At 46.7% G+C, this 16,503-nt stretch overlaps 1 protein-coding gene and 1 long non-coding RNA gene across 15 annotated transcripts in view; one reads left to right on the top strand and one right to left on the bottom strand.

Annotated features, from left to right (window-relative positions):
* Positions 1–1,072: 1,072 nt before the first annotated feature.
* LOC148223498 (uncharacterized) lies at positions 1,073–15,509 on the bottom strand. The gene is made up of 3 exons (XR_015803612.1): positions 15,062–15,509; positions 7,963–8,057; positions 1,073–4,312 (listed from the first exon to the last, which is right to left on the bottom strand). It is a non-coding gene; the product is annotated as an uncharacterized LOC148223498 (long non-coding RNA).
* The window catches only part of PLEKHA5 (pleckstrin homology domain containing A5), a 155,485-nt gene continuing 153,098 nt past the window's right edge, over positions 14,117–16,503 (top strand). For all 14 annotated transcript variants that reach the window (XM_088164521.1, XM_088164517.1, XM_088164520.1 and 11 more), the window contains exons 1-2: positions 14,117–14,220; positions 14,362–14,438. In XM_088164521.1, coding sequence (XP_088020647.1) covers positions 14,132–14,220; positions 14,362–14,438 — 166 coding nt within the window. In that variant the 5' untranslated portion in view covers positions 14,117–14,131. The remainder of the gene's footprint in view (positions 14,221–14,361; positions 14,439–16,503) is intronic.

The raw sequence follows: 16,503 nt of genomic DNA, 5'->3' as shown, positions 1-16,503 counted from the left end.
CATTCCAATTGGCACTAAAGGCTCAGTTTCCCCTGTAATTTAGGGGACTGGGGCTCGTCTGCTCTGGCTTTGATGTGCTGGGTAATTGTTCTCTATCACCCCTGTGCTCCTGGGACCTTCTGGCTCCTGGCAAACTTGAAAATCAGGCAATTTATTTTGGTAACTAGGTATGGACACAGCAGCCCAGCTTCAGATATTTCTTTTCCTTGTTGATGAATCACTGCTGGGCAGCATCCTGCCAGCAGCACAAACACCTCACTGAAAATTAGGAGCTTTTAAGCCAAATCAGGGCTTCACGAATATCATTTATTGCAATATTGATTTCCATTTCTTTATGGATGAGATTCTTCCAGCATTATTGCCTGCTTTGTATATTTAGAGGAGGAAATAACTACAACATTTCCATTTCAGAAAAACAGCTTTGTGGCCTACTCACTGCTGAAATCCATTAAGAGACTCTGCAGGGTGGGGAAAGATGTGGGGGTTTTTTTCTCTTTATTTTGTATTTTATAGCTGTGTGATCGACTCTGAGTCTGTCTGTGTGGTCAAGGCCATCCACCTGGCTGCTGTATTTTCTCCTGTGCTGGTTTATATCTGCATCCCTCGTGGAAACCATCAAGAACTCACCTTCCAAAGCAGTGACTCAGTGGAAATGTGCTGTTCTTCCAGGAATCTCATTGGGAAGGAGGTCCTGGCCAAGGCTGGCACTTTGGGGCTCATTGCCCCAGCCAGCTCTGTGCCAGCTGCCAGGGCTTTTCCAGCCCTGCATGCCAGCTGCTTCCACTCAAATGCTGCTCTGAGGGCAGCAAAGCCTCGGCGTTTGTTTGCTGAGCTTTTAATTTTTTAATTTTTTATTTTTTTTCCCCACGATTTAAGCTCTTTCCTGTTGTGTTATTGTGTAACTGGAGCTCCTGACAGAACACGAGTCCCTGTGCCTGTGTTCCCTGGGAAGTGCTCAGCTCCAAAAGAAAGCTTCCAACTCCCTGTAACAGCATTCTGGGCTTGCTTAAAAATGATTAAAAACGTCTTTAATAATTTTGGATTCCACCAAAATAATTCGGGATGTCACCGCTCCACCGAACGCGCTGGGAATCTTTATTTTACAGAGACTTTGTTTGTAAAATACAAAGGTTTGATACAGAAACGAACCATCCCAAACGCTCAGCAAGCTGCTCAGAAGTTTGTGTCATTAGGAAAAACTTTCATTTCCACTGGGACATAGTGCTGGGTTGGGTTTGTTGGTGTGTGTGCAGCGCTTGAAATACGTGACAGGCTTCTGGTTTTCCTCTTCATTTGCTGCTGCTCCTTAAACCCGGCTGTTAAGTGTTACAAAGACGCCCTGTTTTCTTCAGTTGCCGAGTCACACATTGGAGAGATCTTTTTGGTGAACAAATTATGTGTTACCTTCATTTGAGATTCCCCTACAGGCTCTGGCACATAGAGAGTCTGCTGCAAATAAAATAAAAACTTTTTAAAACCTAATTCTTATGATTTTGCTTATAAGTTATACATCTCAAGGATTGATGTCTCATTTCCTCTTCAGATTTTCTAGTTTTGTGTTTCATTCTAAGGAAGGCAAGGTTGTCCTTGTGGGTTAGACCCACACGTGGCTGACATTTTATTCAGATTTTTGTTCCCTGTCAGCTTTTCCAGTCAGATTTCTGCAGGTTCTCACCAGGCTGGTTCCTCCTGAGGAAATATTTCAGGGATGTGGCTGAAAACACCAGGGCTGCACTCAGCACTGATGCTTTTGGAGGAAAACATTTGCCAGCAGCTTCTCTTGTCACTTTTTTCTGAGAGGGTTTTGGCTTTGGGTAACAAATAACCTGACAAATATATGACAGGCTGAATGAAGCAAGTGTCATTCCAAAAAAATAAAAAAAAATAAAAAATCCTTGTGTTCTGTGATGTCTAGGGAAGGAGCTGGGTTTTTACTTAAGAAGTATTTATCCAATATTTCCTGTCTTGGAAAGGCTACAGTGCCTCGATAGTGAAAAGCTGTGACACCAAAGGAAGTGGGGAATTATCTCAATCTTATTTTGTTTCTTTTTTCCTAATCCTGGGCATACCTGTGAAATCCATTTATTTATAGATTGCCCTCTACCACCAGCATAACCAAGCTCTCCTTCTACATCAAACTCTCTCATTTCTGGCAAACCCAGGACAAGTAGCTGATAATTTCTCATATTTTTCTTGGAACATTTTCTTTCCTTTCTCTATTTTCTCTAGGAACTGGCTGTAACAACTTATACATGCAACCAGTACAGTAATATAGCACATGTCCAAAACTCAATCAGGTTTTTCTTTCAGGTCTGCAACTGAACAGGCTTGGCTTGGCTTTTTTAGGTTGGTTTGGGTTTTTTTTTGTTTATTTTGAGAGTTGGGGGTTTTTTTTCCCTTTATTTTTCTTTTGTCATTGTTGTTTGGTTGGTAGGTTCTTGCTTGTTTTTTTGTTTTCCAGTGACAACTGCTCCAAACCCAATTTTATCTTTTTTCCACTTACATTTTTTTCTTCAGTATCGTGGTTTTAGCAGCTCCCTAGGAACTGCCAATCAACATCTAGCACAGCTTTACTAGGTGAACATGAGTTTTTATTTCCTGGGTGAACACAGTTTTTCAGACATATCACTGACACATTTACACTCCTTTGGAGCAACTGTTCCTCACAAAACCATTCCAGAACCAATTTGAATTTTCAGCCATTTGGAGTTACCTTTATTGCAGCATGGTGATGTCAATCCCATTGTTGTCTCCTGTGGGAATGTGGAAGCATCTCCTGATCTCAGTCCCCTTTGGTGCTTTCTAGGATTTTTAGCTATTTTTAGCTATTTTTAGCATGGCTCTCCAATGTGGTTACAAGAGACAATGTCTCTTTCTTTTTTTCTTTCTTTCTTTCTTTCTTTCTTTCTTTCTTTCTTTCTTTCTTTCTTTCTTTCTTTCTTTCATTCTTTCTCTCTTTCTCTCTTTCTCTCTTTCTCTCTTTCTCTCTTTCTTTTCATTCTTTCTCTTTGTCTCTTTTTCTCTCTCTCTTTCTTTGTCTCTCTCTCTTTCTCTCTTTTTCTCTCTCTCTCTCTTTCTTTTTCTCTCTCTCTTTCTCTCCTCTCTTTCTCTCTCTTTCTCTCTCTTTCTCTCTCTTTCTCTCTCTCTTTCTCTCTTTCTCCCTTTTTCTCTCTCTTTCTTTCATTCTCTCTCTTTCCCTCTTTCTCTTTCTCCCCCTTTCTTTCTTTCTTTCTTTCTTTCTTTCTTTCTTTCTTTCTTTCTTTCTTTCTTTCTTTCTTTCTTTCTTTCTTTCTTTCTTTCTTTCTTTCTTTTCTTTCTTTTCTTTTTTCTTTCTCTCTTCTTGTCACTTGTGCTGGCTGCAGCCTATAACCCCAGCCTCTCCTAGAGTTCATTGTTTCTTCTCTTTCATGAAGGTATTCTGCAGTGAGCATTTCCATGGCACTACGATTATGATAACCCTGGAAATCTGACTTTCTCCTTTCTTTCACTTTTATTTTTACCTCATAGTGTTACTGGAAATGTTGTATCTTCTGCTGGTTGTATAAACAGCCCTGCTGGTTTACATGATCTTTTCACTAGTGGTCAACATGGAAGGAAGAGTTCCCTGGGATAGCTGGACTGGTAAAACATTTTCTTTCACAATCACATAAACATCACTGAACAACTCCTGTTCACAAGACATCTTTTCTCATCTTTTCCTCTGCTTGTTTTCCTGCAAGTGGTGCTGGACACGAGCCGTGCCTGCCATGAGCAGCAATGGAGCACATCCTTCCCCCTGCACACCCTGTCCTTGCCTCGGGGGACACGGGGATGGCAGCAGCTGCACTGTCCCATCTCCTGCCACACACCTTTACCTGCCGAGCCCAGGAGGGTTTGCACAGCTCCTCAGGCAGGGTGGGATGTGCAGGGAGCTCCCGCAGCCTTTGGGGCTCTGGGCTGATGCTGCTGCTCTGGATCGAGCAGGGTTGCTTCATTGCTTTTGCAATCCCCTCTGCAGTTGTCTTTGTTTCTATTTAAAAGCCCTTCCCCCTGCTCTTGGCTGAGGAATTCTGGTTTTCTTTCACTGTCCTTTCCAAAGATTCGGGATTATTTAATTTCTTTCTGTTTCAGAGCGCTCCTGGTTTTCTTTCAAGCTTTTTCCAGCAGCCTGATCTCACAGAGATTTTCTTATACTCTTCCTAGTATGACAATGGTATCCTTTTTTTGTTTGTTTGTTTGTTTGTTTGCTTGATGATGTTTTAGGAATAATGGCAAAGCTTGGAGAAGTTAACCTCTGCAAGTCGCAAGTCTGACACATGCCTCCTTGACCCCTCTAAAACATGAAAAATAAAGGAAGTTACATGTTTAATGTTCTCAGTAGCTCGGTTGATGGAATGAACGTGAGCATGCTGAAATGTCATGAAGAAAGCAAAACAAACAGGGTTTATCTGGAGAAATAAAGCGGCTGATCTGGCAGAGGAGCACAGATTTCAGTGCAGAAAATGCCATCACCAGCTCTGGGAAGCAAAAACGGAGCCAGTTGTAACGGGAGGCTGAGTGCAAGAGAGAGGAGAACGGTGTCACATGGACATGAAACACAGAAAATGAGTGGGCAGGGAGGAAAAAAACCAAGTGATAGTCAGAACAGACTGGAGGGAGGGAAGCCTCGTTATTCACAGCACAAACCCGGGTCCTCTGGGGAGCAGCTGGAAGAGCAGAAATGATGCCAGGAGGGGAGAGCAGCCCTGGAGAGGAGATGCAGCCCCTGGGGAAAGGCAGGCACAGGGGACAGGTCCTCCTGTCCTCCTGCCACAGCCTTCAGCTGTCCCTGTGCTCGGGACAAGGAGGGAAATGAGGGAAGGGAGAGGCTGAGTTACACAGAGAAAGGCAAAGAGAACGAGGAGGAAGTCGGGTTCAAGGCAGGGTGGATGGGGAGCAGCCATTTCACAGGAAGATTTAAAAAAGAAGGGAGTTGGAGAAAGGAAGGCAAAATGGGAAAGTAGAAGGTGGTGGGAGCAGCAGAACAACAAGGCAGAAAGGAAATAGAATCAGAAAACCAAACAGTTGTTTAGATTGGGAAAGACAAGATATTCTACATGTGCAGAAATCTGTATTAAAAATTGAGATGAAAATTCCTCAGTACAGAAAATATAACTTCAGAAAACTAAAAGCATAAGGATAAAAGGAAACCACTACAAATCGAGCTAGCTTAACCTTTGCTACAGGCTGGGACAAATGGAAATAGCTGGGGGAAAAAAAAAAAAAGAGATGCATTAACAGCAATATTTAACCAGGGAGTTAAAGCCTGTGTGTGATGTGTGAATCACTAAGTGTTTAATGAAAATAACCTTGTTTTCAGCTAATACAATCCTGCCTCACAGGGCTCCTGCCTCCCCCGGAGAAGAGAAATCCACAAAAATAAAAATGAAGGTTAGAAAGCATTTGAATGACAATAGGATATGAGAAAACATGAAGTATGAGCATAAAACCAAGCAGAGATGAGTGAAATTATGGGTTTGTGGCCCTAACAAAGTGACCCAATGGTGACCCATTGTGACCCAAACAAAGTGAGCCATTGCCTCAGAGCCTGCAACATTCCCCAGCCCAGCAACTGCTGTCAGGGACACTTGGTGACAGAAACTGCCTCACTGGGACATTTTTAGTTTCTCCTTCACAAACTCCTTCCTCTCTTGGATCTTTATTACTTATATATATATATATATATATATATATATATATGCATGTGCCCCTTTTTTTGTATGAGAGATGCTTTTTTTGTCACCAATCTGGCATTTTCTTTGATGCAACTTAATTTAACATGCAGCAGACTACAAACAAAAGATGACATGGAGGAGAAAAAAAAAAAAAAAGACCAGAAGGAGTGGTAAGGAGAGACCACTGTGGATAGAAACTAAAATAGTTCAAAGCACATGAAATTCTCCTGAAATGGAGGATATGGTTGAAGTAGGTTCAATAAAATAGTACAATTTTTCTTTAAAAAAGAGACAGGGCTGATGAAAAGAAAGATGAATTAAGGTAACTCTGAGTACTGCAGGACCTGAAGCACCAGATTGCAAATGAGAAATCCTGTGCTATAGAGATTTGAGAAAATATTGTGCTCTTGGAAAGACTGAAATTCTGGAGACATGGCCACTGTGTAACTGAAACCAAGAGGAAATCGAAATCTTTCCAGATACTTACAATGTTTGAAAGCACTGCTGATCGTGTAATTTTCAAAATCAAATCTGAGATGAGAATTCTATGGGGACCCAGAGTCCCTGAGAATAAGATTGCTAGGAGTACACAGCTTTAGCTTGCTAAAGACTGGGAGAATTGGCTGCAGAACAGAGCTAGATCTGATTACAAGTTTGGAAAATGAAATCAGCTGATGCTACAGAACCTCAGCACAAAATGAAGAAGCAGAACAGGTCTGAATAGTCACAGGTGAAGGCTAAAAACTGCAACCAAGCAGTGTGAGGTTTTGTGAAGAAACTGGAAGAAAATGCACAGTCCAATTCATAAGAATAAAAACATCTTGTGAAAGCTTCCCATGAGTGTCCACAGTTGTGTTTGGGAGGTTCTTTGTGGGAAGTGTCCAAAGGCAGCTTTGTGTCAGGGGGGATTTGTCTGCTCTGGCTGCTGCAGGTCACAGCCCAGGTCTCTCCTCCCTCCTTGGGAAGGAATGCCAGCACTGTCAGCAGAACAGCCCAAGGTGTGATTCAAGTGAGTGGATTGAGGTCCCTCCATCACAATAAAGCTGCTCCAGAGTCTGTATTAACTCTACTGCCTACACAGCCCACTGCTGCTGTAAAGGAAGGCTCCTTCCTTTTGTCAGGAAAATCCACTCCCACTGCCTGGAATACAATCAGTTTGAGCTGGACACAATTTTGCAAGCCAAGTTTCAGTAATTTCTTTTTTTTTTTCACTTAAATAACTATTCAACATGAATAGGTAAAACTCATGTCACGCAGTGAACAAAATATTCTTACTGGGAGTAAAATGTAAATCAGATGTAAAGGAAACAAATGTGAAAGAACAAAACTCTTGTCTTACTTCCCATTGGGAGAGCTGAGACTATGGAAGAACAGCAGCTCATGAAGATAAAATGAAAGAGATGTGCACAGAAAAGCTGAAGTACACAAAAATACAACAATACAATAATAGAATTTCTAGTAAATAGAGCAGGCCAGAAAGAACCTGCTAAGATGATAAAAGGTGAGTGCTGTTAACAACAAAACAAGCCTTGAAACAGATACCAGCCCATATCTAAATATAGTCAAGGGAATTTTAGATCCACAAGTTAAGATATGGCTTGGATTTGCTTATGATGCTGGGAAAATTACAGGCTAAAAATAGATTATTTCTCTTGTTGTTCTGCTGTAACACTGTTAAAGAACATCACTGGTAATCTCGTGTCTAGTCCATAAAGACTGACACACGTAGTACACCAACTGTGGTAATTACACAAAATGGGCCCTGATTTGATTAAGTTGTTAAATGGCTTGCAAAAATAATATCACTTAAAGCACTTCATGGCCAAGGTACCCACAACAGAGTGGCTTTATGGAAAATGTCATCCAGATTGCTAAAACCTCCGAGGTGAAAGGCAGGATTATTTCACCCTGCTCTGGAAGAAGAATGCCAGTTGCTGAAAGTTTAATGGGAATAGCCTCAAATTCATTCTACAGTTGGTATTAGGCATAAACATACTGCAAATTCTTACTAACCCCACTGAAAAAAAAAACAAAAAAACAAATAAAAAGGGGGAGGGGGGGGAAATGAGTGCACATGAGGAAAGGTATGAAAAAAAGAACACATAAAAGAGCACATAAATAAAAGCCCTGCAGCCACAGGGCCCTGGATATCTCACATAATGCAAAGCACAGGTGAGGCTCTTCCAGGTATTCCACATGAAGCTCATTCTCATTTGTTCAAGCAATTACTGAACAAACAAAGTCAATTCTCTGGAGAAACTCAGGTCACCTTCTGCTTCTTCCAGGACAGAGAAAACTTCTTCATGTCCCACAGTCTGAATCAGAGCAGGTGTTGGTGCCACTGGACAGCAGCAGTGGAGATAACTGTGAAGAAAAGCAGGGGCTGAAGTCTATCAGATACTGATGAGACAGAAGCCAGCTGGGACAGGGAATTTGTTTGTGATGTACTGTATGTGATTTCTTTCTAGATGGTTCAAATGAGAGCATTATTTGAAAGATGAAATACCCTGGCTTAAGTCAAATGTAGCAATGGCCAGTGAGAGGAAAGGTAGGAGATTGAGATCACTGTGCTTCCCTCACTAATTCTTTCCTTCTTAATGCTATTTTAAACTAATCCTGGCAATAAACATGATTTTAAAATGTCATTTTTAACGTTGTTTGAAAGTCACAGGCAACCATTGTTACAAAAGGTTTGAGGGCTTGCCAAGCAAGAGGACTGTGAAATGGTGTGAAAAGGAAGAAAAGAAGGTTCCAGAAAGTAGCTGTTCATCTTGAAAAGCAGCACCTTCAATCCTTTTAGGGACATGGAATCTGATCACAGGATCAGTAAAAGGAGCCTGAGGGTACCAAATGTGGCATCCAGCACTCTGGGCTGGAAGACTCCTCATGTAACCTCACCATGGTACCATGGACCATGCAGTGAATGAGTCTCTGAAAATAAAAAAAATGTTCTCTGTTCAAAATTGCACTGAATGGGCAAGATGATTCTGGCAAGATGATTCTGGCAACATGATGCTGGTTCAGAGAATAATAAGCCCTTTTGCTCTTCTGGTGCTGTCTGCCAAGGAAAGGCAAATCTCACTTTGGCTTTGGAGTTTGTTTTGTATTAGTCTGACTGCTTGTTTTAAAGAAAATGGCCTCATATTAGGATTCACTGCCATAAAGGAAACAAAAATTCTACACAGTGCAGCTAGACCTGGAAATCATTAATTGCATATTAAAAAAAAAAATAGTTTTGAAATGAGAACAACTTTTCCTGTCCAGCACAGATTGCAAAATTCATTAAGCTGTAAGATAGAACTCAGTTTCTGCTGCCAGTGTTTGGTTGTGTGTCCCCCAGTGTGTGGGGGTATCTGGAGCTGTGGCAGGCAGGCTAATGCCCCAAAGCCTGTGCAGTCCCACTGGTGCTGTGCACTGACCCACTGGTACCAGTGACCCCCAGGAAAACTTGCAGCCTCCAGAGCCCCCACACAGGAGCCCTGGACACTGTCAGGCTCCATTCCACCAGCAGAGCTGCCTGCAGAGGATTGCTCAACAGCTTTTTTCCTCTTTTTTATTTCCTCTGACCTAGGCTAATTGCTTCTTTCATCTGCACAGAGATATCCTGACTCCAGAGAACATCAATTAGTGGATTTGTTGATTTTTTTCCTCCCCTCTTCATCATTGAGGAATGTAGCCTAAAGGAGTGGTTCTTCTCTTCTCACCCCATGGGGTGGATCTATTATCAAGTGACCTCAGGACGTGTTAGATCAGCTTATTGATCTGATAGGAAACTAATTATTTGATAGGATTTGTGATTTATTCTCTATCAGATCAGCAAACTGGTGTAATTCACTATGGATTGCAGTATTGGTACAAAGGCAAGAAAACCTAATGTTCAGGGCTGGGGTAAAAAGGAGCCCAGCCTTCAGAAGCAGCTCCCCTGTGACAATGTGTAATATAAAACTGCACCTCCAGCAATGGCCTTTCCTCACATTGAAGGGTTTATATTGTCTCACTAGTTAAACAACATCAAAATGCAAATTGCCAGACTCCATGAAACAACCTCATGCAGTTTGATCCGTGTTGACAGAGCACACAGGATCAATCCTGATGAGCACAGTTCTGCAGAGGGGTTCTGCCTGAAGCTGGGATGGGGCAGCCTGGGGTCTGGGAAGCTGGGGAGCAGTGCCAGGGAAAGGCTCCATGGCAGGCTGGACATGAGCAGCAGGGTCCTGGAGGGACATCCCTGTGCTGGGGACAACAGGGACAGCTGGGAGGGACTGTCCTGCTCTGGGCTGGGTGACACAAAACAAAGCAGGCACTGAGCTGTGAGTGCCCAAAGGAGGGCACTGGAGGGGAAGTGTGGGGAGCAGCTGAGGGCACTGGGTCTGCCCAGCCTGGAGGAGACTGAGGGGGGACCCCACTGCAGCCACAGCATCCTGGAGAGGGGCAGAGGAGGGGCAGGCTCTGCCCCCTCCTCTCGTGGCCAGGAGCCAGGGCAGTGAGCTGACCTCTCACTCGGTGCCAGGTGAAGGTGTTCCACACACAGGGTGCCTGGGCACGGAACAGCCTCCCCAGGGAAGTGCCCATGGCCACAGCCCTGACAGAGCTCAGGAAAGGTTTGGAAGCTCCCTCAGGCAGGTGGTGTGACTGTGCAGGGCCAGGGGCTGTCTCTCATGACCCTGTGGATGTTCAGGGTTTCTCTGACTGCAGTCCACCCCAGCCTCAGAGCCTTTGTTGGATGCTGTGCTCAGGGTCCAGCCCTTTTTACTGGCTCATCATGTTTGGTGTCACCTCAGACCTGTTGGGAGAGGTGTGGATGGAATTCTCTGAGTCTTATTCAATGAATGCTCTTTCAACACTGTTTTTAATTAATCTTATTTAAAGGGATTCATTGTTTTGTGGGCAGGGCTCCTTTGCCCCAGGAATTTTAAGTATTTTGATTACGAATACATTATTGAGCCAAAATTATTTTCTTAAAACATCAATAGTCTTCCTTCTCCCTAAGTACTCCCTGGCCCCGAGGGAGTTGCTAGGAAGGATTCTGTCCTGTGGAGGTGAAAGAGGAAGGGAAGAAGCTTGGGTCAGTATGGAGAAACACAGGGGAAATCTCCATGGAGCTGGGATTTTACTTCATCCCAAGCTCCCAGGGGTGGGGGCCATGCACTGATGGGAGGGCTCTGCCTCACAGGAACATCCTGCTCCACACCCCCTTCCCATCAGTGACAGCAGCAGCAGGTAAATAAAGCCATGCCTGCAGAGAGCAGAGCACAGTGGTCACCACTCCAACAGTCTGTCTTCAACTCTTCAGGGGAAAAAAAAAAAAAAATCATTGGTCAGATGGGAGCATTCTGATGGATTTCTCTGAGCCTTATAAATCACACTGACCAGCTTCACATTTGGAATCATTAGTTCACCTTTACAGTAAAAAAAGAATGATGTGAAAGGCGTGATACATCTTGAATTATGCATGCAGCTTTTATGGTGATAGGAACTCCTTTCAAAGAGAAGTTTTACTCCTGTTAGTGAGAAACCTTTTTTATTTTTTCAAAATGTTGTTCCTGAGTCCCTCCTTTAAGAGCATTCAAGCACTTATCAGAAAATATGTGCCATTACTGAACTCTGCAAAAAACTCCATGTGTGATTTGTTTTGATCAAACTTCTAGACCAACTTTGAAGCAATAAGTTTTAACTGTGGACCCACAGCAGCCTTCAGAAAGAAAACCTGCCAGCACCAACAAATGATGCAGATGTGGTTTCCCTCATACCCTTTATTCCACAAAATGGTAAAATTTTGGGCTCCCAGAAATCAGTGGGAGTTCAGGGTACCCAGCACCTGGCAGCATGAGCATCTGCAAACACATTTTATTTGATGGCTACTTGACATAAAATACTCGAGTCCCTGTACCAAATGTCCCTGGGTGAAGTAGAACCAAGATCTTCATCACTCCCTGGCTGAGCTTCCCATTCATGAGACCAAGTCATGCCACCACCCTCCAGCCCAAAAATTACATCTGCAAAACAATGTGAGGGGGAGGAGGAGCACCTCCAGTACCCTCATGGAACAGTCTCAGCTTCAGAACAGCTTCGAGCTTGGAGCAAAAGCATTTTCCTGGGAATAGGGTGGCCTGGTTTTGAATCCCTTCATCCTTGAGGCTGAGCATGTTCCCTGCAGTGCTCGTGGTGATGACTCTGCTGCTGTGAGTTATTCACCAACCACTCTTGTAAGGCTTTCCTAGGTGTGGCAAATTTACCCAGCCTCTGTGGCATTTGGGGCAATAATGCCAGGTTTGGGAATATTTCAGGTACCACGGTGCTGGTTTTACCACGATGGCAGCAATTCCAAGCACGAGCTAAGCAGAAAGAGGCTGCAAAGCAAGGGACTGGCTGCCTGAAAAAGCCATTTGGCAAAGCACATGCTGGGACTGGGCAGGATTTATGCACCTAAATTCTACCTAAATACCTAATTTATGGATCTAGGCCAATATAAGTCTGGCTGTGCTGCATGCACTTTTCTGCTAGGGAAAAAAAAAATTGATTCTGCATAGTGGAAGGTATCCACTGCTCTGGGGATGAAGAGCATTTGCTCTGTGCTTTACTTAGGCTGCATGGGGAAATATTAGGACATCACCACCACCACCTCAGGAGCCCAAAATATACAGGATTTCCCCCCTGGCTGTTGCCAGGCAGCTTTCCACAGGGAGAGCCATTACTCACTTTACTCATCATCTAAGGGCTCTTGCTCTTAGGAGAGAAGGGAACTGTTTATAGAATAACTTGTGTTTTCCCCAGAGTACTGCTCCTCTGGTAGTCTATAAATCTCAGGTGCTGTCAGTGCTGAGTGGAAATGAAAGGTATTGCTGGACAGGGAGGAATTCTTATCTTGCATCCAGTTACTTAAAGATAACTCCAGATCTTCTCACATTCGCTGCTCTTCGTGTCTGGAATATTTTGTGTAGGACAACAGGGATTTAAAGTTTTGACCACATGGCGTGATGGGGATCAAAGCACAAAACAGCTTCTCTGTCCAATTTTATTTTTCCTAAGGTGTTCAGAATGGGAGAGGGGACAAAGCTGCCTGTGCAAAATACTGTCAGCTGTGAATTACAAATGTTTTGGGGACACAGGAATGCTGTGAGACTTCCCAGCCTTAGTGCTTATTCAGAAAGTGGTTTTGCACGGCAAGGTTGGCTTAGAAATATCATGGCCACGGCACAGTTTTAGTAATTTACATTTGTCATGTATAACTTAAATCGAAGGGGTGTGTGGCTGTGCATAAACGCACATGCAATCGGATTATCCACGTGAATTAAATATACACACTGGCACGGAGAGTGGATTTTACTGTGGATTTTTAGGAGAGGGGCACAAAGCCCAGACAGCACGGTCCGCACGGAGGAAAGCCCTGCCATGGCTTTATGCTTTGACTTCTAAGCCTTGACGTAAGAAATTTCACAATCGCCCCAAGCGCAGGGTGTGAGCAGAGCGCCTTCACCACCCCGGCAGGACTCAGAGCGAACTTTGCTTTTCCTTTGTCCCCACACACCCGACCCGGGGCGGCCAGGGACCAGGGACCGGGATGGCCGAGCTCGGGGGGCCGGGAACGACAGGGGTGGGAATGAACGGGGATGGGAACGAGCGGGGATAGGAAGGAGAGGGGATGGGAATGACCGAGAGGGGATGGGAACGAACGGGGATGGGAACGAGAGCGATGGGAACAAACGAGGATGGGAACGAACGAGAGGGGATGGGAACGAGCGGGGATGGAAATGAACGAGAGGAGATGGGAAGGAACGAGCGGGGATGGGAATGACCGAGAGGGGATGGGAATGAGCGGGGATGGGAAGGAACGAGCGGGGATGGGAAGGAACAGGGATGGGAACGAGCGCTCGGCTCGGAGCCGCGCTCTGTCTGTCTGTCTGTCTGTCTGTCCGTCCGTCCCTCCCCCCGGCTCACCCAGCGCCTCCGCCCTCCGGATCCCGCCCCCGTTCCCACGGGACGGCCCCGGCCGGCTCCCGGCTCTCCCTCCATCTCTGCGGGTCCCTCCCCGCACTCCGATCCCGCCCCCGGCGCTCCCTCCATCCCTCTCCCGGCGCTCCCTCCATCCTTGCAGGTCCCTCCCCGCACTCTAGATCCCGCCTCCATCCCCGCGGGACAGCCCCGGCCGTCCGTCCATTCCTCTCCCGGCGCTCCCTCCATCCCTCTCCAGGCGCTCCCTCCATCTCTCGGTGCCTCCCCCGCGCCGGGCGGGGCGGGCGCTGCTCCCTCCCATCCCTTCTCCTCCCATCCTTTCTCCTCCCTTCCCCTCTCTCCTCCCCTCTCTCCTCCTCTTTCTCCTCCCCTCCCCAAGGTGTTGGCGGCGGCGGGGACGCGCTCTCTGCTCGTGCCCGTGCTCGTGCCCGCGCCGCCCCCCGGGCGCGCTCCCCTCGGCCGTGCCCGGCTGCGGCGGCTCGGCCATGGCGGAGCTGAGCGCGGAGCGGCTGCGGGCGCTGCCCGGCTCCTGGAGTTACGGCATCAGCCAGGGCGGCCGCGTCTTCTTCATCAAGTGAGCCCGGCCGGGAGGGGAGCGGGGCCGGGCCGGGAGGGGCGTGCGGGGAAGGGAAGGGCAGGGCAGGGCAGGGGGGGAGCAGGGGGCGGCATGGCTGCGCCTGCCTGACTCGGTCCGTGTGTCCGTCCGTTCCCGCAGCGAGGAGGCGAAGAGCACGACCTGGCTGCACCCGCTCACCGGCGAGGCCGTGATCACCGGGCACCGCCGCAGCGCAGGTAAGACCCTGCTCCGAGCCTTGCCCGGAGCCCCCGACCCTGCCCGGAGCCCCCAGCCATGCCTGGAACCCCCCAGCCCTGCCTGGAGCCCCTGGCTCTGCACGGAGCTTAGCCCCCAGCCCTGCCCGGAGCCTTGCCTAGAGCTCTGCCCGCAGCCCCCGGCTCTGCCCGGAACCCCCAGCTATTCCTGGAGCCCCCACCCCTGCCCGGAGCTGTGCTTAGAGCCCCCACCCCTGCCCGGAGTCATGCCCGGAGCCGTGCCCGGAGCCATGCCCGAAGTCCCCAGCCTTTCCCGCAGCCCTGCCCGGAGCCCCCCGGCTCTGCCCGGAGCCATGCCCGGAGTCAGTCCCCACCTTTCCCGCAGCCCTGCCCGGAGCCCCCGGCTCTGCCCGGCTCGTTCGCCCCCGCGGAGCCCCCCGGGACGCTCCCGGTCCCCTCCCGGTGCCGCTTTCCCCGCGCTTCTCGCAGTTGTTCCCCCCGGGGTGAGCAGCCGTCCCTGCACGTCCAGCCGTGCTCGTGGAGCGCCTTCTCCCCCCGTCCCCGAGTTGTTGTGCCCGTGTAATGTCTCCGTGTCTGCTCTCCCTCCATCGCCTTGTGTCACCCCTGCCAGGCTGTGTAGTTACCATTAGAGACCGCCTCGTTCCTGCCGTGCTGCTCGCTGGCTGCCCCGCTTATCCACCTGCCCAGCATCCTTCCTCCGTTCAGCACAAAACCACTCACGGTGTTGCCGTTTGCAGCAGCGCCTGCCTGTAACCACCATAGGGGTACTGGAAATGTAGAAGCTGATTTCGTTAGTCACCTAGAAACCCTTTTCCTCCCTGCGCTTCCATCCACGCTGAGACTCTGTGTGGTTTCCAAGTGACTGAGAGAGGTGGAATAGGTGGGAGGAAAAGGGACTTGGAACATTAGAAATAACTTGCAGGGAGGAGGGTGGAATCGAGTCTTTGCTTCTGCTGTTTGTTCCACTCCGGAGAAGTAGCAGCAGGAGGTGCTGGAGGAGGAGGATTTGCAGCAGACACTCTGGAGACCCGGAGCCAAACTCTTGACTGCTGGAATTGCACACGGGCTGCTTATGCCGCTGGGAGGTGGTGGAGTGTAGTAAAATACGTGCAGTTGTTTTCATGTATGTAAGCACTTGGATAATCACGGGCAAATAATCTGCAAGTGAATTGGTCTGTATCAGATTATTTGCTTTGTATGTTTGGTTAATACTCACGCATTAAGGAATCAGGAGCAGCCTTTTGTAAAACTGTGGGCAGCCTTTCTATTTTTATTTTTTTTGAGTTGGGATTAGTTTAAAAACCCCAGGTTTCTGGCTATTAGAACTCTGCAGGTTGATTTGCAGTGAAGGTTCTGTTGTTTGTAAGAAGTCCTTTAATGCTGGGAAATAGAAGTACTGATTGCTATCAGGCTCCTCTTGCTCCTGCTCTCAGTGCTCAGGTTGAGAAAGTGGCCTTTATCTACAGCAATATGCACGGGGGCAGATGTGTGTGAAGTGCTTTTCTTGTTCAACATTAGCATTAGCTCAGTATTCATTCTTTTTTTAAACTATTCCCACTGTCTCTGTTGGCTGATGATGGTTTCCCAGCAATTTTCCAAGTGTCTCATTTGTTTCTGCTGTTAAGTGCCTTCTGAAGGAAATGCAGTTTGCTTTTGAGTATCTGGAGAATTGTGTGTAACAGAGCAGAGTTATCATCAGGTAAATTAAACTTGTTTATGGGCACAAGACTGAGGCATGACCTCGGATACACTGACCATAATTTATCAATCAGATACCAAAGTGTCTAAAAACCAAATCTGTTCTGTAGTTTTCCTCATTCATGCATATGTTAGTGCATTTCTCCATACACAGATATAATCAAACAGAATTTTGCTGGGGTTTATCTCTTCTTTTGCTCTCACCACTGCTTTGGAACCTCGTCAAAATATGTTCAAAATACATTCTTCTCTTAAGAAACATTTTTTGAGTGAATGGCTCTTCTTTTGCAGGTGTATATTATTGTAAAGCTCTCTGTTAAATAATTCTGTGAGGCATGTTCTAGATGGTGAGGAAAGCTTTGTCCTC

The sequence above is a fragment of the Sturnus vulgaris genome, chromosome 5 (genome assembly GCF_052056855.1).
Source record: "Sturnus vulgaris isolate bStuVul1 chromosome 5, bStuVul1.hap1, whole genome shotgun sequence".
NCBI lineage: Eukaryota > Metazoa > Chordata > Aves > Passeriformes > Sturnidae > Sturnus > Sturnus vulgaris.
This window is presented reverse-complemented; position numbering and strand designations above follow the sequence as displayed.